At 41.1% G+C, this 23027-nt stretch overlaps 1 protein-coding gene across 1 annotated transcript in view; it reads left to right on the top strand.

Annotated features, from left to right (window-relative positions):
* cpne5a (copine Va) overlaps positions 1-21619 on the top strand; it is a 69551-nt gene extending 47932 nt beyond the window's left edge. The window contains 7 exon segments of the mRNA XM_053424158.1: positions 11027-11073; positions 11965-12146; positions 14515-14642; positions 16472-16574; positions 19610-19667; positions 19850-19923; positions 21431-21619. Of these exon segments, the coding sequence (XP_053280133.1) occupies positions 11027-11073; positions 11965-12146; positions 14515-14642; positions 16472-16574; positions 19610-19667; positions 19850-19923; positions 21431-21619 (781 nt within the window).
* The last annotated feature ends 1408 nt before the right edge of the window (positions 21620-23027 follow it).

Consider the following 23027-nt stretch of genomic DNA (forward strand, 5'->3'; position numbering starts at 1 on the left):
TTCAGCATCATGTATTTCTGGTTATTCAGGAAAACGAGGCCATGCTTACAAGTTCAGGGTGTAATTCACATTAACATCCGAAATGTAATTAGGACTGGGAAACTGATTTTTGTGAAAGCTCTGATATAGTCACTTTGCTGTGACCACTATTGATGTGCCTGAAATCCAATTAATATGGATGCAGCCCATGTAACCATACAACTGGTTATCCTGATGACATTATTAACCAGTGCCATATGACATGATCGCAGTATTACACTGTCCCAAAGTAATGATGGCTCGTTTCATCGAAACTCTAAAAGCTAAAGTAACATTTGGGGTTGCCTGTCAAACGCAGCGGAAACTGACTGTTACAACAAAGGCCACTATTGTTGAAGAGGAGCAGATAAAAGATTTAGCAGATAAATTCAGCTCAGCAGTTACTTTATAGTAACCAACAGGCCTCCTGTCCCTGTTGGCACGGACTGTTTATCTTGAAAGAGGTTTTGAAGTGCCACGTTTCCTCACATAGCAGAGACCCATCTGCACCGTCATCTGCAGCACAATTCAGATCTAAAATAAATCATTGTCATATATATATTAGCCCCTATGTGCATGTGTGAGGAAGATGCTGACATAGATTTTTAATACTGTGCGTGGTGCATCACACTGGCCGAGGCATTGGAAGTCCCCAGAGTTCCTGCAGACTTTCTCCAGCCAGTCCCCCGGTGTACAGTCTGCAGAAAGTCCAGAGGAGGAGGCGCTGTGAGAAAAGAGCATGAGAAAACAAAAAGGATGAAATAGCGGTGCCATACACATAGAGGACACGGACCAAAATGTCAAGAGAGCTTCTGCTGATACCGGCTGACGCAGGTGTCGATTTGCTGTAACCAAAAACATGTGAAGTCCACAGTGGAATCAAATCTGTTGCATCCTGCCTCTGCCTGCTGCCCCTCCCCTCGCTTGAACGCTGCAGAGACTTCTGTGTTACTGGGAATGTGTCCGACTGGAGAACCGGCTGTGTGGTGCACGTGTGAAAGTCTGGAGCCGATTCTCATTGACATGCTCTGGAGGTCGTGTCTGAAAACGGTGTAAGAAAAGTACTTAGTGCTACGTAAATATATACCTGGAGAAATTTGAATGATGTCATTCCCTTATCTGTTTCTCAACTGTTGACTTTAGACTATTGGAAGAAAAGGAATGAATGAAAAGAATATTCCATCTTCTCTCTTCGTTTCGTTTGGTGAAGCACAAACTTTCCTAGCAGAACATTACTCACAGACATTGAGGTCACTTTGCTGAACTCTGTCTGAAGTTTCACTGTTTCACAGACGCAGCATTACAATAGCAGTCAATAGTGGGAGTTAAAAAGCAGCACAGAGAACATAAGTGAATGTTGTGGGCATTGTAGAAACGCTCTGGCTGTGACTAATGCTTGAAAATAAGGTAGAAGATCAATGCAGTGAGATTTAATACATGCATTACATTGGCTCCTCTGATTTATCCTCTCCTGCAGCACAAGCGCTTCAGTGTTATTGCCTGTAACTACTGAGATGCCTGGGATGTTTAACATGTGAGTTCAGTGTGGGCAGAGAGGAGACCATCTTGGTCGGAGCAACAACTGCAGTGCGAATGAATATGGATGCCGTGAATAAAATATGGAGAAGATCTGAGAGCTTAATTAAGGGAGGACGACCTGTCTCATGTGGAAATGTTCCTCGGTGGATCAGCGGCTGCCCTGGTTTAGTTTGCTTTGTTGCTGATGGTGGCGTGTCCCAGATCTGTCCGGTTGGTCCGTTCCCGGCTAGCACTCATGGTCACACATACTGTAAGAGCACATACACTTAAATTAACAGCAGTTTTGACACTGTAGGAAGATTCACAATATACTAATTATTAATACACTACAGGTATAAATAAACATGTATACATATTAAACTGGATGTAGTTTTTGGTGAGATTATTACATTATTTCATATTCACAAAAGCCTGGATTACCACTTACCTTAGGGGGCCAGGATTAGTTTAGTATAGGACATGGACTTTCACTTTAATTTTGGTGCACGCATATTTCTACATGACATTTGGAGGAGCAGAAATTTAGCAGCGTGAGGTGAGCGGTAACATACTCACAAATTTGTGTTATAATTAATGTCTTGAATGCGTCCTTGTCTTAATAAGATAAGCAACATGCCTGCAAAGGTTTTAAGAGCACATCGTACCATTTTATTGGATTGTGCTGGCATGTGGCAAATTATTTATCTGGGCGGATACAAAGGTTTTATGAAGAGAAAATCCAAAGAAATATAGCAACACAAAGGAGTAAGAATGAGAAGAGAAAATAATGAAAGCTGCTTTTTTCCAAATGATTAAAAAGTCTAAATTCTAAAATGTTTTTGAAATATAGGGAAGTAAACTCCACTACTTAACTGTTGACAGGGGTGTTACCATGGGTGGGCAGAGCAGGTAATTGTCTGGGCCCCAAGCAAAAGGAGGCCCCCGAGGACGGCTGATCCAAAACTGAAATTTTGTGAGAATCCCCAGGAACACAATCCCACTCTCTGAATTGTCTCATATTTCAAATGAAGTGGTAAAATTCACCAAAAATGCCATCTAACTCAAACACACCTCCTCAGACTCACGAACAAACCACCGCTGTGCATTGCGGTGTAACATAACACTCTCTTAAGTGACATACAGTGCCTTGCATAAGTATTCACCCCCCTTGGACTTTTTCCCATTATGTACTGTTACTAACTGGAATTCAAATAGACTTAAATAAACTTTTTCCCGTTTGATCAACAAAACATGCATAGTACTTTGGAGGTGCAAAATAAATTTTATTGTGACACAAACAATAATGAGATCAAAAAAGTTGACATCTGTTGGGTGCATAAGTATTCACCCCCCTGTGTCAATACTTGGTAGAACCCCCTTTCGCTGCAATTACAGCTGCAAGTCTTTTGGGGTATGTCTCTACCAGCTATGCACATCTAGAGATGGAAAGGTTTGTCCATTCTTCTTGGCAAAAAAGATGAAGCTCAGTCAGATTGGATGGAGACCGTCTGTGAACCGCAATCTTCAAGTCTTGCCATAGATTCTCTATTGGATTGAGGTCTGGGCTTTGACTGGGCCATTTTAAGACATTAACATTCTTTAATCCAAACCATTCCTTTGTAGCTCTGGCTGTATGTTTAGGGTCATTGTCCTGCTGGAAGATGAACCTCCGCCCCAGTCTCAAGTCTTTTGCAGACTGCATCAGATTTTCTTCAAGGATTTCCCTGTATTTGGCTCCATCCATCTTTCCCTCTATTCTGACCAGTTTCCCTGTACCTGCTGAAGAGAAGCATCCCCACAGCATGATGCTACCACCACCATGTTTCACTGTTGGGATGGTGTGCTCAGGGTGATGGGCAGTGTTGGGTTTTCGCCACACATAGCGTTTTGCATTGAGGCCAAAAAGTTCAATTTTGGTCTCATCTGACCAGAGCACCTTCTTCCACATGTTTGCTGTGTCTCCCACATGGCTTCTGGCAAACTCCAAACGGGATTTTTTTATGGATCCCTTTCAACAATGGCTTTCTTCTTGCCACTCTTCCATAAAGGCCAGATTTGTGGAGTAGACGACTAATAGTTGTCCTGTGGACAGATTCTCCCACCTCAGCTGTGGATCTCTGCAACTCCTCCAGAGTAACCATGGGCCTCCTGGTCGCTTCTCTGATTCATTTTCTCCTTGTCCGACTCTTCAGTTTGGGTGGACGGCCTCCTCTTGGTAGGTTGGCGGTTGTGCCATATTCTTTCCATTTTCTTATGAGGGATTTTATGGTGCTCAGAGAGATGTTCAAAGCTCTGGATATTTTTTTATAACCTAACCCTGCTTCATATTTCTCCACAACTTTATCCCTGACCTGTTTGGTGAGCTCCTTGGTCTTCATGATGCTGTTTGTTCAGTAATGATCTCCAACAAACTCTGAGTCCGTCACAGAACAGGTGTATTTATACTGAGATTAAATTGCAGACAGGTGGACCCTATTTACTAATTATGTGACTTGCAAATGTGACTTGTGAATGCAATTGGTCGCACCAGATCTTTGTTAGGGGTTTCACAGTAAAGGGGGTGAATACATATGCACTCAACACTTTTCAGATTTTTATTTGTAAATAATTGTGAAATCCATGTAATATTTCCCCCCACTTCCAAATGATGCACTATTTTGTGTTGGTCCATTACATAAACTCACGATGAAATAAATTTTAATCTGTGGTTATACCATGACAAAATGTAGAAAAGTCCAAAGGGGGTGAATACTTATGCAAGGCACTGTAATAAGATGTGATGTGAAAAAAAATAAAGCATTTGTAGGAGATTTTATGAAATTTGCCACTTTTCACTCTGAAATTTTTCCCTTAAGTCTTGTTGAACATAAAATCCTGAATTCACTTTTTAAATGAGAGTTTTCAGACGAGGTAAAGTCAAAACTTCATAACCCGCAAGGTGCTCCTTAATGTCTCTGTTGGGCAATGTACAGGAAACTGCAAAAACACCATGGAAGAAACCCCATCCCAATAGATTTCTGCCAGAAGCATTGTGTTGGTTTAAGACCCAGATATCATTTATCATGTATATCTGGGTGGTGGTGGGGGGTCAGTGTGGTTTGAATCCCCCCTGTGTCCCTTTTGCCTAGGGCCCCCAAAGTCCCTTGAAACGCTCCTGATCAAATATGTCCCCATCAAATCTCCTCCCTGAGTTTCTGCCGGAAGGTTTTACACAAATCCGACAACTCATATTGCACCTGTTGTGTGTTGTCCTCCTTATAATCGCTATTGCTGGAGTAATGGAACAGAAGGTGGGCCGTCTGTTTATCTGATGACTAGTAAATATTAAGTTTTTATCGAGGTTTCCCCAGAGAAAGTCTTCTCCCTGAAGAGCCTGTACGATGAATGATGCTTTATGCTAAGTGAGGAATTAGGATGATTGTCATTGTGCTGTAACTGTGATTAGAGGCTGAATATAGTCAAGTGTGGCTTGTGTCAAAGTGATTTCACCTCAATATGTAGTTAAAGGCCAATCCTTTGTTATTTAATCTCCGTACTCCAAGATCAGAATTGATTTGAACTCTGAATAAAGGCGACGTGTTCAAGAGTGAAATAGCTTTTTATCGGTCGTGTTAAATGAGAAGTGGCAATCATCACATGAAACTGTTTAGAGAGCAATGAGAGACAGATTACACCATTAATTATTGTGACCCAGCGGGGGGGGGTGAAGCATTATGCAGTGGTATACTTCATCTTTTTGCTCCAGACATTTAGAGATCTTAAAAGCTCATCAAGTCTTTTGTACAGATGCAGTCATGCGCCCGGGAGAGGGACTGATGACAGAGGCTGTTGCTTGATAAGAAAAAAAAAAAATCTTGTATCATGGCAGTTTTTTTTCAGAAATATGAATCCCCTGAAAGAAAATTGCTCCAGCATCAGATGTTTCGGATATTTTTTCTCAAGGTCTTTCAAATCATCATGAGAACTCGGTGCAGCCTTTGTGCCTTCTGCTGTCAGTGTCTAACTCATGTTATCTGTGAGAAGTGCTCTCAACAATGGAAACCTTTGTGTATTAAAATTCTCACACAGAGCAGCGGAAATACCATCAAAACACAGTTGGGGACATTATATCTCTGCGTTTCTCTTTCTGTTTTGATTGAGGCTCTATCTTTTTACCCCGCAAGCTGTCGTGGTGGTTTTTGTGCCAAATTATCTCTGGAGCCATGAGAGCTCAGCATGAACCAACCTACATTTAATCATTCAGCCACAAATGAAGACATTGATTTAAATATACTACAAGTCTAAGATAAAACAAGTTATTCTCATCATCTCCACCCACACAACCCCTTACTTTTAAATTTAAAGCATAGTTTTTACTTTGTTTGTGTGCATGTCTTTTGTGTGATGAAGGTTCACATTAAAAGGTTGGTTTTGCTTCAGGTATGAGAGAGAATCAATTTCCACTTTGTGCGATGTTGTGGATTTCGCAATATTGTCGTTGTCGTAGCAATATGTGTTCATCAATTTTGGGGGGTGGGTGGAGCTTCCGCGGGATCACTGCAGGTGTATTTTGTTGTGTGTTTTGTTGTGGACTTCAAACATCAGCTAACAACATTTAAGTTAATACAAATACATTTCACAGGGCACAACAAGATTACAGAAAACAGCATTTCACAAAACACAATATTACAGAAAACGCAACTTTACAGAAAACTTCAGCATTACAGCAAACAAACGGGATTATAGAAACAACAACAACGTTACCGAAAAGACACATTTGAACACAACAAGGTTTTTCCCCTCAAAATGTTGTTTTTTGTGAAGTTTAAAAAAAAAAAAATATATATATAATTTCGAACACAAGTTGCAAACACAAGTGTGTTTATTAGTGAGATTTAGATTTGACTTTATTCTACTTTAAATCTTATTTATTCATATCCAGACATGGTGATGAAGAAGTTATGGCCCAGTGCACAGACACCTCCATGGATCACATACAGATTTTGGCATCTGTACTGTAGCTTAGTGAATGAGTTGAATTTTGTTCAGTTCATGCAAATGTAATACAATTGAGAAAACTAGAAGCTGAACCTGAATATCTGCCATTCAGTGGCATAATGAGAAATATGAGCAAGAGCCTGAAAGGCTGTGTGTGTGATCTGATCACATTTCTATTGATTCTTACTCTCATGTGAGTTTACTTTACTCCTCCCTTTTTTAAATATGAAGACTAACTTCAGATGGTTTCAACAGAGGGTAAGAAAAGGAATTTCTTTTCCAGATACACCATCTCCCCCTGAGTGGTTTCACAGTGAATTAGTTTTTCATTAACGATTCAACTGGGGCTCAGATATGATCAAATAGAGGTAATTAAAGTCCAGAAGCCACATACTGTCCCGACTCAGAGAGCCTAATGAAAGATTTATATTCTTTTCATCACATGTTGAAACGTTTCTTTTCAAATTAATTCTCCAGCGAGATGGGCCGTGTGGTGGCTTGTATTGTGTGGAGATCCTATTAAGGTTTAATAGTTTAATACCAAAATAGTGTGTTATCCTGAAATGAGATACTGTCTTTTTCATTTCCTCAAAAATCAAAGATATTTCTCAGCTGGGACAATCCTTTTTTTATTATTATTATATTTTAATGCATCTGTAATGATTTCTTTTTTTCACAAAAATATTTTTTTTATTATTGATGTTAAATGATTTCAGATATGTTTGCTGTACTGCTTGGCCGCGGTGCTCTAGAGGAGAGAGTTGATAAATGTATGATAAATCTGAGTGGGCACTCAAAATGTTACCATGAGCTCACAGCAGTTCAGCCTGATGAGCAGCTCAGCAGGTGGACTTCTCTTTTGGTTTAGTGGGTTTAATAAGATCATTTGTTCTGTATTTTTTGTCAAAGACAGGCTTCAAAGCACACAACATCATAGAGTTTCAGGTCCGTATTTGAGGAATCTCTGAGTCAGGTTAGCTCATTGATAATTCAGTAGCACTACCCTTCATGTTAGCAGTGCTTCGTACTATATATACCATTCGAAGGAAGATATACAGGTAATGTGGGTGAGCTGGAAATACTTGGAAGGATTAATGGTTAGATTCTGCTCTGAAAATACACATTTAATAACAATCACTAGATAGCATTGACAAATTTTGAGACGGTTCCCATGGAATTATTGCTGGGTAGAGGATTTTCAGAATTATTGTCAACATTGATTTGTTTGAAAAAACTGAACTTCTTTGTTTTCTGCAAATAATTGCACATCTAATTGGGATATATGTATATTTAGCTTAGATAATTGGTATTAAGAACAGCATGGGGGACTACATCTGTAATCCGTATTAATGTATACAGTTTCACAGAGATGGAGGTATATATTGATAACCTTTCGTTATATCGTTAATTCCCACAGGATCATTTGAATGATTTATAAAGACCATCCCCAAATCTCTAACAAATGATCTAAGAGTTTCTAATTACATGGTAGAGCTGGTAGAATTGTTATGATAAACTTTCTGTACTTTTCATAACGATAGACTGAAACATTATTTTGTAGAATGTAGTTTGTGGTGCTGTTACACTACTGCTTTACACTTAGAGGTGTTTCGGGTATTTACCCATATAGATGTGATGGACAAAATAATAGAAACACCTGTAAATATCCATATTGACATCCACTCAGTACAAGCTACACTCGTTTGTGTGTGTGTCTGTATTTGATTGAAAAACGAAAAAGCATCTGTTCATTGTTGTGCTCTGTGTGCAGGCGAACACAGCTGTGTTCCTTGTCACAATGTTTTACATCCCAAACAATATCCCACCAATCCCAGTTTGCCAAGACTGTGCAGGAATTTCACATTAAAGACGCCTGACATCTGGTGTTTGTGTAACTGGGAGGAGAAAGTCCATATGATACTGATACATTAGTGCCTGATTTAAACTCTTGCTGTAGGTGACACACACACTGGTTGAGGAGCCGTTACTTTAGCTGAGAAGATGGTAAACTGAGGAAGGTAGCGGAGATATTTGGGACAAATTACTGGTCTGAAGGATCTGAACAGACTCCGGTTGTTAAAGGTCATTTCAAGGCTGGTGTCAGATTTATGAAGTTGTAATCAAGTGTAGGAAATGAAGATGCCTCATTAATTTGTCCTTAGAGCAATATATCAAGGCAGTGAAGAAAGCTGCCTGTTTTCAAGGACTCTAGAGGAGTATTGGAGGTTTGCAGGGATACAAATAGGATCTACAGACTATACCAACTATTGGCTGCTTGCAAGAAGACCTACAGAAAGACAATACTGCAGCATCAGTCAACATCAGTCCATATTGATTGTTTTCCTTAAGTTGAAACAAAGAAGAAGCCGGTTGTGAAACTTATAACACAGTCATACATGTATGTATGTTACTCTTTCTGCACCAAGCCACAGACAGCAGCAAATACTGCTGCCCAGAGGGCAGAGTGTTTTCATGGTCTGTTGGCTAGTTTTTTTGCCGCTTATAGAAAGTGTCATCACTGACGCCGCTCTAATTCCTGGACCTGTTCACCAGGTGAATCCTGAGGGAGACCTGTAAAGTTAAATGTCCAATGCCAAATACTATGGCAATGGATTGGTTTGGTTAGGTTTCTAGAGAACGCCTTGTCTTAATAAGGAAAATGTTTACGACTATGGAGGAGAAAAAGTCAGACATGCTCCATCTTCATCCAGCACCTTCTCTCCCCATCTGTCAAATCCAACATGAACAATTTTCAATAACTAGAATACCAGGCTGAAAATGATTTTTTTTTACCTTCACCCGAAAATCTTTCAATTGTCTACAATAGCCGACCTTGTGAAAACTGCTGTTCATGCTGCATTAATGGGGATTTGTACTTGGCTCTTGTGTGAATCTCTGTTTCTGCGACTTCTCCATTGAACTGAAACTGCATCAAAGTCTTTATTGTTCATCAGTGTATGAAAATATAGCAAAAAATATCAAATCTATTATAATAATAAAGCAAAAGAATAGTTACTTTTGATAAGATAACTATGGTCAGGGCTGTGTCCTTGTCCCTTTAAAATCTAAGATTACTAGAAGAGGACTCAGATTGCAAACCTCTGCCAAGGCCCAGCAGCCCCCTTATAAAACCATGGACCATGAATTATTCTCTGAGATACAACGGAAATGTTGAAAAACCTCTCAGCCATATTGCATCATTCCACCAAGTTTCCTGACAATCTGTCCTGTATTGTTTTTACACCATTTCCTTCTTGTTGTTGGTTGTTTAACTGACCGTAGTGGAGTAGCGACGGTGCAAGGATGAACTTCTCGGTTCATCTCTACACAGTAGCCGTCTAATTGGTGGTTTGACCGACAGTTCCCATGTGACTGTTTCTACGGTCCTGCACTCGAACTCACCACCTTGATTTCTGAACAAAACATTCAAAACCAACCACAGAAATCCGCAGAGTCTTTCAAATGGAGGCAGCTTGCCACTGTAGCAATTCCCCTTTGTCAGCCGAGCCGTCCAGCTCAATGCTGATTAATGAGCCGGGGTCAGCCTCTCCTCGGGAGGAAGCCGCTATCATCTCCGATACTGTGCTCCTGGCAATTTCACAATGGAGCTGAAGTCGGAGAAGACAATCAGTGTTAATCGCAATGAAAGAGCATAGACTTTGATCTCAGCTCACCTTCCCATCGCGCCGCGTTTGTCTCTCTAGGGAAGCGAGTAAATCCGGCGTAGACTAGTTTCTGCCGTGTTTAGTTTATATACATGGTTTTCGGTATCATTACGAGCTCATGAATAAAACACATCAAGTTAATTTTGCATGGTCTTCTTGTTCGGTTGCTTTCTCGGCCTGACGCGGTGAATAACACAATCCCTCATTTATTCCATTGATCGCACACAAAAGCAGGAAAAAGGAAATGAAGACAACAATGGTGATTATGAGGATGACACTGATGATGCTGATGGCTGTAATGGATGTGGTGGTGCACAGTGTTATTGTTCACATATCTTGAAAAACAAGGTAATGAAGGTGAGAGTGATTGTGATTATTTTCATTTTGCAGCGCAGATGCCTTTTAAATAATCACATCCCTCCCGGCTGTGAGGTGGAGTCGAATGCACTAAGGCGGATAATAACTCATTATTTATCGGTGGAAACCATTTGGGGGGATTACTGTGCTTTCATCAGTGTCTCCAGGTTTTTGGGGATGTGTTTCTGAATTTTTCACTGTGCTGTTTAATCTTTAAAACCATTTGTTTTCAAAAGATCAGAAGTCTGGTCTGGATGCTGTTTGGCCATAATTAAATGTTAGCTCCCTCCGTGTCACAAACTGAACTATAAGCTTTGAACCATGTAGTTTCAACACAGTTTGGGTTTATTTTGTCCCCCCCCTCATGTCTTAAGATAGAGAGGGAAAGCACAGAGCACAGTGAAACAGGGAGAGCCTCATTAAACTGCACAATGTGGTTTTCCTGCCTCTCTTTTGTTCACAGCATCTTTTCCCCTATTCATCTGTTTCAGGACTCAGATTCACTTCACAGTGGCCATTGATTTCACTGCATCAAATGGTGAGTGTTTCGACTGCCATCGCCCTGCTCTGACTCCATTTGTCACCTGATGTATGACTATTGAGTTTCTCATGTATCAGAGAGGGAACTGGATTTGTCTCTGCATGCAATATTTGGTATTTTTCTTTCTAAAATGACGTGTTAACATGAACGACACGTAGAGAGAGAGAGAGAGAGAGAGAGAGAGAGAGAGAGAGAACAGGGAAGGTGTTACAAACTGAGTTTAGAAATTGTATAAAACAATGCTGTATGTGCTGGTATTTTCGTATTCAATGGTGTCAGGCTTTGCTCTAAGCTTTAGAGCTAACAGTAAAGAAGGAATGATTTAAATAAACACCTTACTGAATCAGGAGTTGTGCATTGATGAAGGATGTATAATTCCCCCTGCTGTGTAAATTGGGGTTCCTTTTGGCCCCTGATTTAGAAAAATCATTTTATAATGACCCAGTTTATGCAAGTGTATACACATGCATACATATCCAAGGGATATATTAAGAAAGTCCAACATATACATCTGCGCCCTCTTAAATTGTTCCATTGCTGACTTGCCCCAACTCTGAAAAAAACAGTGAATGACTGAGGAGGTCAGATTTGTCTTACAGCTTGGTGCTTCACTGTATGAACAGGCCTTAAAACCAATCCATGCATATCGAATTTGGACTATTCCTTCAAAATGTCATTGCAACTTGAAAATCATGAACCTCCACTTACCACCGTAGCACTGCTCATTTCCACAATCGCTCAGAAGCCACACGGTCCCACCAAGCCGCACCTCGGATTCAGAACATCCAATTTAGACTTGGTTCTCTCTTGTGTCTCTTACTGCAGCTGTCAGTTCAGTCCCACTCCTCTGGTTTGCATCACTGACTCTGACTTCTCTCGTCTTGAAAGGAAATCCATCCCAATCCACTTCCCTGCACTACATGAACCCGTACCAGATGAATGCCTATGCGATGGCCCTTCAGGCCGTGGGAGAGATCATCCAGGACTATGACAGTGATAAGATGTTCCCCGCCTTGGGATTCGGTGCTAAGCTGCCCCCCGATGGGAGGGTCTCCCACGAGTTCCCACTGGTGAGTGAATTAGGAAGTTATTTCAGGTATTATTTCAGCATCAAAAGTCTTGATCTGATTTATACCCTCGTAGTGGGGCTTACATTAGAGTGTGAACACTTATTTGTGCGTTTCTGCGCTTTCCTGCACGCAGGAGTGAGCATGTTTGCATCTGCAATATGGATGTGAGCATTTTTAGGTGAATGCTGCTACACCTCTGACATGCATAATTCAGAGAGAATTCCATTTACCTTTTATAGTGCAAATTAGTCTCTGTAAGGCTGAAGGATTCTTAAATCAATTTGGCTTCTCTCAGGCAGCTAATGTGCGTTGGCTGCTGCATAGTGCAGCCTAATGAGGAGTCTGTTTACAGGGGAAAGTCTGCATCACTCCATATTTCCAATGGAATTTGCAAATTGAGATTCATCTCACCATATACTTGAAATCTCATTCTCATGCACTAGTCTTGTAGGTGAGTTCAAAGGTAAAGTTACAGTCTGGTGTGAAATATTTGTCATATTATGTTTAGTTAAGAATTTGCCCTGAAGGATAAGGAAGCTAACATTCTGAAGGAAAGTTTGACAAGCAGATCATGGAGTGAAGGATTTCAAAATGTCATTCTGCCCTAACAGAGAAGCGTTTGTGGCACCAGTCAACGCATCCCGCTGCCTCATCACTGCTGCGGGGGGTGGAAGGAGCAGGCTATCGAGTAATCTCAGCCTGGCTTTCATTAAAAGCCAAACTTTTTTAAAGGGCAACTCCAAAACACACTGTTACTCATGCACTTTGAGCATTGTGTTGTATATTTGTATATAAAATTACACAACAGGGATGTTATAACTTTCAACTGGTAGTCGTAAAAATTTTTTACATTTTTGCATGCATGATGGCAGTTCTCCTGTCAGTAAGTGACCATTAACAACACAAATGTACAAAGATGACACCACTATCAATCTATTTCAAAAAGGGAATAAGAATATCAAAGTGTTTCCACTGGTTTATCTTTGCACCTTGCTCCAGTGATATAGAGGTGGATAAAGGAGTGTGCGCGTGCAACGTAACATCTGTGTCAAAGACTAAAGACTAAAGACTAAAGACGTGTCTCCAATTTCACCCACTATCCAGAAATGAAGCTAAAATATCACACTTATCTGAGAGTCTGCACAGTAGCAATCAGGGGATTGCGAGGTCGAATCGATGCGCTTCCTGGATCGATAATGAGTCAGTCTCTGCTGTCACTCATGATGTTTCACCACATTTTTATTGCATCAAATCATAACTAATTAAAAACCCACACCACCAGAAACAACAACAAAACGTCAGTGTGATAAGAATACCTCAAATATTTCAGGGATCCATTTTTGAAAATGTTCTCTGCCTGACTTCTTGGTTTGATCCTTGTCCCATCCACTAATACAGAATAGAGCAGGGGTTTTCAACCAGGGGTCCACGGCCCCCTCGGGTTCGCGACGGCATTGCAGGGGGTCCGCGAAATTGCATTGATATATCAACACATTTCCAGATTACTCTTGAATATCGTTAACAATATTTAAAATAAGAAAAATATGTCTAAAATAATATAAAGGTGATGAGGGGAACCTTGAAACCGGCTTGGGGCTAGAAACTGCCAGCAGTTTTCCCCTGTGCATATGTGTTAAAGGTAGATGTAGAAGAGCGGGTTGCGCTAAAAACTCTCAGGAGGTCTTGGAGATGTAGTTTGTATGATGGGAATTTTGATTTTCCCAAAAAGAAGGCCCAAAAGGGCAGAATTAATAATGAAAATATTAAATAAAACAAAACAAAAATACTTTGTAGTAAGAAAAATAAATTGGCATAATAGCCAAAACAATTAATTGCAATAACAGTCAACTTTACCACGTTCGCTGATTGTTATTGATCACCGTTACTTCAACGTTCTCTCAACATGTCAGCTACATGTCTGTACATTTAAGTCATGAGCGTTATATATTGACGTACATATGGTTCTGAGATGCAGTACAACTACAAACTGCATTTAAATTTTTTCAATTCTTAAGCACTGAAAATCAACCGTTTATTTGTTTTTTACACATTTTTGTAGATTTGTTTTAGGTTTTAAATAAAACAAAATGGAAAACCAAATGTTAATACTTCCTTCTATCCACTTGCACGCACACACACACACACCCCCCCACACACACACACGCGTAGGCACGCGCGCGTAGGCACATTAGTGGGCTGCGGATTACTTTCTAGTCAGAATGGTGGTCCCTGGGACAAAACCAGTTGAAAACCCCTGGAATAGAGGATTTATGACCTTTACTTCAGCCAACTACCAGGGGGCGATCAAGAGTCCCAAAAAGTTACTGCAGGTTTTGAGTCCCAAACCCTTCTGTTTTCTTTTCCTCAGAACGGCAACGTAGAGAACCCGTACTGTAACGGCATGGAGGGGATTCTTGAAGCTTACCACCAAAGCCTTAAGACGGTTCAGCTGTACGGACCCACCAACTTCGCCCCCGTTGTCAATCATGTGGCCAGGTACAAACACTCTGTGCACCTATCGGAGCCCAATCGTCTTTTTCTGTGAAATCCATCCGTCAATAATCTTCACCGGTGTGCCGCTGGAGGTATGAAGACAGTGAGTGATGGTTTCTCTATGAATTGAGCCGAACTGTTGAAGGATGAAGAATCACTCAAGCTGCATAGTAGCGAGCTGCTACTCATTTCGTTTCAGACATAGAGTGTGGAGAGAGAGGGGACCGGTAAACTAGGTATTCATGTCAAGTGTGGATGAGTCACATTATTCAACAAATATCTTACTCCAAATTGAAAACTGTAGGAGAAGATTCTGTGTTTCATGGGTTTCCATATTTCAAATTTCAAATTAAAAAATTTAAATGGGGAATAATGTGGCACCCTGTTCAAAACTTAAGAGTACTACATCCATCCCTCCTGTTCCACACAGACCCACCGGTATAATGAATACAAAACTGAAAAAATAAATGAGTCCCCTTCGGCCGTCTTTGTGTGTTTTCAAGAAATACAAATGTTAAGTAGTATCACATTTTTGAAACATTTTGTACCTAATTAAAACTTTCTGTCTGTGACTAGCTTGAGTAAAAAGCAATTGGAGACTTCAGTTCTATTAATACACTGTCTAAAGTCTCTGCCTACTCAAGTGCTACAAATTGATCACAAAGATGTTGCAGACCTTGAGAGATTCAAGAACAGGTGCCAAAGGTTATCTAGTAAAGCAGTGAAGAATGTATTATAATGAGTCATCACATGACCTGAAACAAACCTTGACATTACAGCAGTTTGAGTTTGAAGGTTACTCTCGTTTTATTCCTTGCAAGCGTCACAAAGATGAGGCTGATTAATTAATGGCAGCAGGCAGTGCTCTTTAAAGGGCGAAAGGTGTTGATGCACCGTGCATACTGCGATCTAGACCTACACTATAATTTATATTGTGTGATTCTTTCCTCTCATCTGTGAAAGTAAAAAAATATTGATTATCTATGATGTTTGGTGGCAATGCTGATCACCTCCCTGGCGACCTGTCCAGGGTGCACCCCGCCTCTCGCCCAGTGTCAGCTGGGATTGGCTCCAGCTCCCCCTGCGACTCTCAAAGAAGGGGGGGGGGGGGGGGGGAGATAATGGATGGATGAATGTTTGATGCTGCAGTTAGCGTCCTACTAACACGGCCAAATGTAGCCAGTTGCCCACGTTGTTGTACGGCAGATGTGAAACATGTCAAACGTCTCTTTAATCATCTAAATTCCAGTCATCGCTCTTTTCCATTCTTGCTGACTTTGATAAAAACGTCGGCAATTAACATTTAAAATGACTAAACAGAACGCGAGAGCGAGGGCTCACCTCCGACCTGCCCTTGTCTCCCAAGATGAACCAAAAACGTTTTTTCCCCCCTCTTCCATCTCAAGTCTGGTCGATTGAGCTCTCGGCAATCAATAGTGTTCTGTGGGAATAAGACTGCAGCACTTGCATAAACAGTTAAATAAATTATTCATAGGGCAGCCAGCGATGGGCTATTGAAACTAGGCCACACTCGCTGTGGTGTCTCTGATGGGTTTCGTAATAGTGTCTGGATAGACCTCTGAGACGTGAAAGGCCTATATTAAGCTTTTGTGTCACATGCTGGGCGGAGGGGAAGTTTGTTTCCACAGAACATGTTTTTTTAATCGTATCTTTTTTTCTTCTGCATAGTGGTTGCTGCTCTCAGTCTTTCTCTGTGGTTGTTCTCAGAGTTCCATGCAAATCATGAACATTTACTGTCTGTTTTTAAGATTTAACATCATCTACCTGCTCCAGTCCTAAACCACTGTGTGCCCACCATCTCTCTGTTCCAGCTACGCAGCAGCGGTTCAAGACGGATCTCAATACTTTGTTCTGCTCATCATCACTGATGGCGTCATATCAGACATGGCGCAGACCAAGGAGGCCATAGTGAATGTAAGTGCATCTCTCACATGAGCTGCAGGACTTAACCTCACTCTCTCTCTCTTTCTCTCTCTCTCTCTCTCTCTCTCTCTCTCTCTCTCTCTCTCTCTCTCTCTCTCTCTCTCTCTCTCTCTCTCTGCAGGACATCGGCATTGCAGGTGCTTTTACTACCGTGGCACAGCGCTCAGGCTCTCTGCGACTTTGAGGGCTTCATAAGCCAGTCGCAGCAGATATGAGGATTTATGGGAGGTTTTCGGCTCCACTTGTCTCACTCCCTGTGCTTTAATGCTCTGTTTGCCCAATATTTTGCTTCCCTTATTAAGCCCCTCGGGAGGCTGAGGGGGCTCAGCTGAGATTCGGTCTAAGGTCGACAGGTTCACTTAATTAGAGGCAGGGGTCTCATCCATTGGCCCATCTCAAGCACCTGTCTGGTCGAATTTTTCAAGCGTTTATCGTGATTGTCTCACCTATGCTGCCTGTGTGTCTCTTAATATTCAGAATTTGAATATGTCAACAGTGGTAATGCTCAGCGAGTCTTCGTGGACCAGGTGCTCTGACCCCCAGCAGACTGGGTTTAAAGGGAATTTGCGACTGTTAATTAAACCATTCGAACAGCCACACCTTCCTTTTAAGATCTTGTCTGCTGCTCTGCGCTGCTCCGGCCCAACCGGCTGCCTCCTCCTGCTGCCTCTCGCTTCTCAGTCTGGACCTACCTCCTCTTTTTTTCTCAAAAGGAAAGAGTTTCATACAACGCTCATCCCTGCACTTTTGCTTTCTCATTTGTTCTCCCTGATGCAGATATCCGATCTCTGTTGGTAATTTTTCTGCTGCTGGCCAAACTGCACCAAATGTTTATTCCACTTTTTCCTGTTTCCCAAATCAGCACAGCTTCAGCTTAGCCCTCGGTGACTAATATGTCCACGCATCTAACAGGACGGCCTCTGGGGTGAATACAAACTCCCACTTCTCGCTTTGATATTTTTCCTTTAAGCCCCAAATTAGATTTTAGGAATCATAAATTATAGAAGAGGGCCTCTCTCCCTCTCTCTTTCTGACCTGCTGTACCAGAAATAGACGAATTTGTGCTTATGTATTCGATTATGTCTGCGGTTCTCAGTTTGTTGCCGGGGCAGCTCGGCCAGTTTATCACAAAATCCATGAATGTTTTCAAATGAACCCACTGTTAAATGGTCGTCTTCGGCAGAGTTCATGTACCTAGTTTGAATCCACAGAGCAAAACTTTCACATATACGCTAGACTCTGGAAGCTCAGCTGACAACAAAAATGTAATAAAAATGTATTAATAATAGTGGCAATAATGATATAGACAATTCAAATGATTGAGGATTTGTCTCAAAAACAGTTTTGACATTTTGTGAGGTTTTATTTTTTATCCTAATCAAGACAGTGAGTTTTTGAATATTTAATAAAATTTCACAAATAACATCTTCACTCCCTCAATAAAAATTTGAACAGTGCAACAAAACTGTTTAAACCCACTGATCTTTGAGTTTACAAGCATACAAGATTTATCAGGATTGATTTAGTGGGAATGTGCTTAAAATAATTCATGACACATCTAAAATATTTCATATTGATGGAGCAGTGCTGCCATAGGAAACAGTGTCTTGATTGATAATGTTTCACCCAGCATGAAAATCTCATAGCTTCAGGGAATAGCTGATGCAGAGGATTTTAGGAGTTAAATTACATGAACAATTCTGAACATGCAGGATATGAAAGTGTCGGCATGTGCACTGGAACTGTACAGCGATTATTCTATTGCCAATCCTGATCATAGTCCTTAATTGTAAAAAAGGACTCAAAGTGTCCCCGTGAGTTCAGTCATCAGCCGTCAGCCTTTGTATGTTTGTTATGGTTGTGTGCAGTGACAGGACGAAGTATGTGTTCAGACAGGTTGATGAAGCAAGATCCCCTGAGTGACTCTACTATACAGGCAAAGTAATAAATGGTGTAGACTGAATAATTCAGCTCTGGATACAGAGTCTGATCTGGCAATCATAGCTATGTACCTATGGGGTTTTGTGTTGCTGCAGAGAGGCCAACAGACTGCATGTATTCTTGTGTGAAGAGCAAAATGTAAGGTTGTGACGAATGAGCCCAGTGGAAGGATAGAGGGAATGGGATGGAGGGAGAATAATGATGGAGAGCATGGAGAGGGTGGTCCTCCTCAGTCTGTTTACTCCTATCTGTGTCAGGCCGATCCCCCCTCCGGAGTTTTTTTTCCAGGAAAGCTGACCCACTTTTACCCGTGTTAATTCATCTCCACCACCAGCACATATCATTCATTCATGCCTGAGCTTCCACATTCTCCACATCGGTACTGTGGTCAGACTCCTCAGATCAACTGTATGACGTCACTTTGGGTTTTCTTTTTTAGATCGGAGGTGATTAGGACACAGTAAAATATCTTGTTCTGACTGTGGCAGCATTTTAAATATTTCTATATGCAAACACAATTAATAAATAATGTTAATGCGTGATGCAAGTGTGTAGGTTGAAGGAATCATGTTTTATGAAAACAGCATATGAGTCTCTATGTATGTACGTGTTATCTTAACTGTTTGGAACATCATGTACGAGGACACTGTGGAAGCTTGTGCACTTTAACTCTTTGGTATGCTGCACTCTCAAAGCAGCCTTTACAATGTGAACACTGTGTAGTAGCAAGGGGAACCATTGTGTAGTGTGCTGGCTGTTGTAAAATGTATTTTGTATTGTCTCTCCGTCTTTAGGAAACCTTAACTGTGCAACACAATGGGATGTGACACACAATCCAGTAATGATGCTCTGCTCTGCAGCACTTATTTTTATCTTATTTTGTTTTGTTCATTATTGTTTTAATCTCCGGAGAAATGTGCTTGCTGATTAATCCTGACACTGCGGGGTGAAAATTGAAATGGTGGAACAACACAAATAATTGGAAATGTAACCCATCAATGCTCGGAGTATAAACTCCTGGAAAATACAGTTTGTGTTCTTCCAGGTGTCTGAATGACAACGGACTGTTTTCTTGTCCATGACAGGCAGCTAAACTCCCCATGTCTATCATCATTGTCGGAGTCGGTCAAGCGGAGTTTGATGGTGAGAAAAATAAGTTCTCTGGGGAAAAATGCCCGATAAAAATGTGGTTTGTTCAAACACACACCTTCTGTTACAATAATTCAATCAACTGTATGAGAGACATTTGAATGTGCGCCCTTGTATAATGAGACATGAAGACACACCGGAGATAATTCTTTCAAAAAACGATCTTTTGTCTGTAGCCATGGTGGAGCTGGACGGTGACGACATCAGGATCTCCTCAAGAGGGAAGTTGGCAGAAAGAGACATTGTACAGGTGACACGTTTTCTAATGGTTTTTTTTAAGGTGAATGAAAGGTTTGTTTGTGTCAACATCTGTGATCATTACTGGAAATTTTGTGTGCGTTTAAAAAAAGAATACATGGTCTTTAAATATGGTCTGGTACTAAGGTAATTAATTCAAATTATTTTGCACATGTAATAGCAAACACCAGTGATGATGACATTTCCCAAACCGTTCCCCAATGAATGAGCTCTTTCCAAACTGGTCTCCACATCGGAGATTCTTTCCACTGCCCGTCAGAAACTAATGAATCAACACTCCTTGTTCTTTTTGCTCCTTTGCTCTTATTTTGCATCTTTTTTTCCTCTGCCGCTCTCACTGAGGCTAAAATGTAAAACCTTTCCCAACTTAATTGATTTACGGTTGTCAGTTAAGGGGTTATTGAATAATTATAATTATAGAGGGTACATATCCCCTAGTAAGCCTCTCCTCAAATATTTAACTACGTGTCCGGCGCCAGTGACTACAGAGCAACCATGTAGTGACGGCAAATACTGTGAGTCATCAGCTCGGGGTGTTTGTTTGAGATTTTGTTGAGGGTGGAGATGACATTGAGAAAGTTGAAGACTCAAATGGTGCTGAGTCATTTACACTGCAAACCTTCAATTTACTGGAGAAAGACACAACATGCACACTGCAGCTGTGCGGTTTCTGTCTCATATATTTAATGATGGGTACAAAGGTCAAAAGGAAGATATTTAGATGTTACTTAGGTTAGTTAAGTAGGTGTGTAGCCCACAGAATTGTGTATTAGTAAGTTAATGAAACAATGTAAGGACAGAAATGTATTGAATATACTAACGGAACAACATGTTAGAGAAGCGTAGAGTAACATCAGGTTGTTAAAGTCAAAACTTAGAATGAAGGCATTTTGTCCAGACCAAGGTCTAAACCAAGGTCATGTACAGTGTTTACATCTTTGATTTAGTCGCCACTGTACTATCATTATGGTATTGCCATCATAATGATATCATGATAGGCGGTGGACTAGTGGCAGAAACTTGGACTATGGGCAGAAAAGGTCTCTGGTTCGTCTCTGGTTCGACTCCACGGAGAAAAAACTAAAAGACGAACCTGGATTGATCTTTCCAAAGGATTCTCCCTGCCCTGTCTAGTGCCCCTGAGCAAGGCACCTTTCTCCCCCAACATCTGCTCGCCGGGCGCCGTACATGGTTGCTCACTGCTCTGTGTGTCCTGCACCAGATGGGTTAAAAGCAGAGGTTAAATATCCCTACAATTGCATGATTGTGCCTGTGCATGTCTGTGCATGTGTTTGGGATAAATAAATGTATCTTAATAATAATAGGAACATTTTATTTATATCAAGCGACAATCTGCTTCTTTTTCTTCTTCTACTCTTTAATGCTGTCTCGCATGCCTGCAATTGCTCCAAACGTCAAAACCTTTAATCCCAACACACAACTGCAGACACACTACTTTCCCCTGAAGTCACGCCTTTCTCTCTCTCGTGTCACCCCAGTTTGTCCCGTTCAGGGACTACATGGACCGCACGGGCAACCATGTGCTGAGCATGGCGAGGCTGGCTAAAGACGTGCTGGCTGAGATCCCCGACCAGCTCATCTCCTACATGAAGAGCAGAGGCATCAAACCCAACACCGTCCCACCAGTTTACCCCCCCGACGACAACTCCCAGACAAACCCTGTCTGAGCCCCCCCACCCCTCCCCACACACACTTTACAGTTGTGTTGTCGGGGTTACGGTGTGATCGGGATCGATTGGAAACCCGCCTCCAACAACCGTCCTTTTAAGGGGGAAGACGGAAACGCTTTGGAGGCCCTTTCCGTAGATATTGAAACAGCTTAACAAAAAAAACGCGATGAGACTCCATTTTGATCTGGAGCAAAGAGAGAGTTCTGGGGGGAGCCGGCTGATGATTGGGGAGGTTTCACTTCCCTCTCAGTGCTTGAGGATGAGAGCGCTGAGGGGGAGCCCGGTGAAAAAAGGAGGTTTTAGTCGTTCGCTGTCAAACCTGTCAAAGTGGTGATGTATTGGATAGCAAGTAAACCCGTAGAGAGGGCCTGTTGGAAGGCATAAATATATTAGAATGTGCGTATCATGTTTGTGATACCTTTTGGAGTTGATGTGTTTGAAACTAGGAGATCGTGTGTGTACTAATGAATTTATTTATTGCAGAAATAATTTATTCCTTTGGGGGGGGTTTGAAGTGCGGGCATTAGAGTCTTATTTCCCTCGTAGTTTTCCATTAAAAAATTCAACCCATTTCTACTTTGATAAAGACTGTAATATAAAAGCATGAGATGAAACCTATTCAGCAGTTTAGGGACCATTTTCACTGATGGATGATTTTTGATTGCAAGCTGTAATGTAGAGGACCCGCTGTGAGCTGCTGCCACACTAATTTCCCAGCGCCATGTCTTATATGTATTTCTAACGTTTATACAAACAGAATGCACTAGTTACTGTCCAAATAAAAAGCACAAAGGTTGTAAAGTTAATAAGCTGATAAAACCACTATTTTAGCAGCTACCACAATGAAAATAATGGAAAGGACCCCACGTTGAGTTTTCAATGAGCTTTCACATAGTCTTCCACTATCATTTTAACACATTTTAAAGTATATTCATAATAACCCTATTATACAGATGTATTTAGATGAACTCATATTTATCCCAGAAACAGTATTTTTACAGAAAACTTGATGCATAATTCAGAGCACTCACTTTCTCTCCTTGTTAGTGTGCACAGTCTTAAATTACACAGCTTAATTCATGCCGCCAAATCTCATTTGTTGCATCTCTGTTTGTGTTTCTTTCCATTATATTTGTTGTGGTCTATTGTCTGGGATTTTGCTCGGTATTTTCAAACAAACAAACTTTTGAAAGACTGATGATCAACTAATACCCACTTTTTCTCCCCCTGATCAACTGGTTTGTTTAGCCAGAATGAAAACAGATCGATAACAACTCTCACAACAAAGTTTGAGATATTCTGGCATTGGATGTTGTTTTTTTTATTGGATCTTAAGTGATTGCACAAAAACAAGAACAGTCACGAGTCCATCTTTTGTGGTTCAGTCGGCGTCTCACGTTTTCGA

Source organism: Pleuronectes platessa, chromosome 6, assembly GCF_947347685.1.
Source record: "Pleuronectes platessa chromosome 6, fPlePla1.1, whole genome shotgun sequence".
NCBI lineage: Eukaryota > Metazoa > Chordata > Actinopteri > Pleuronectiformes > Pleuronectidae > Pleuronectes > Pleuronectes platessa.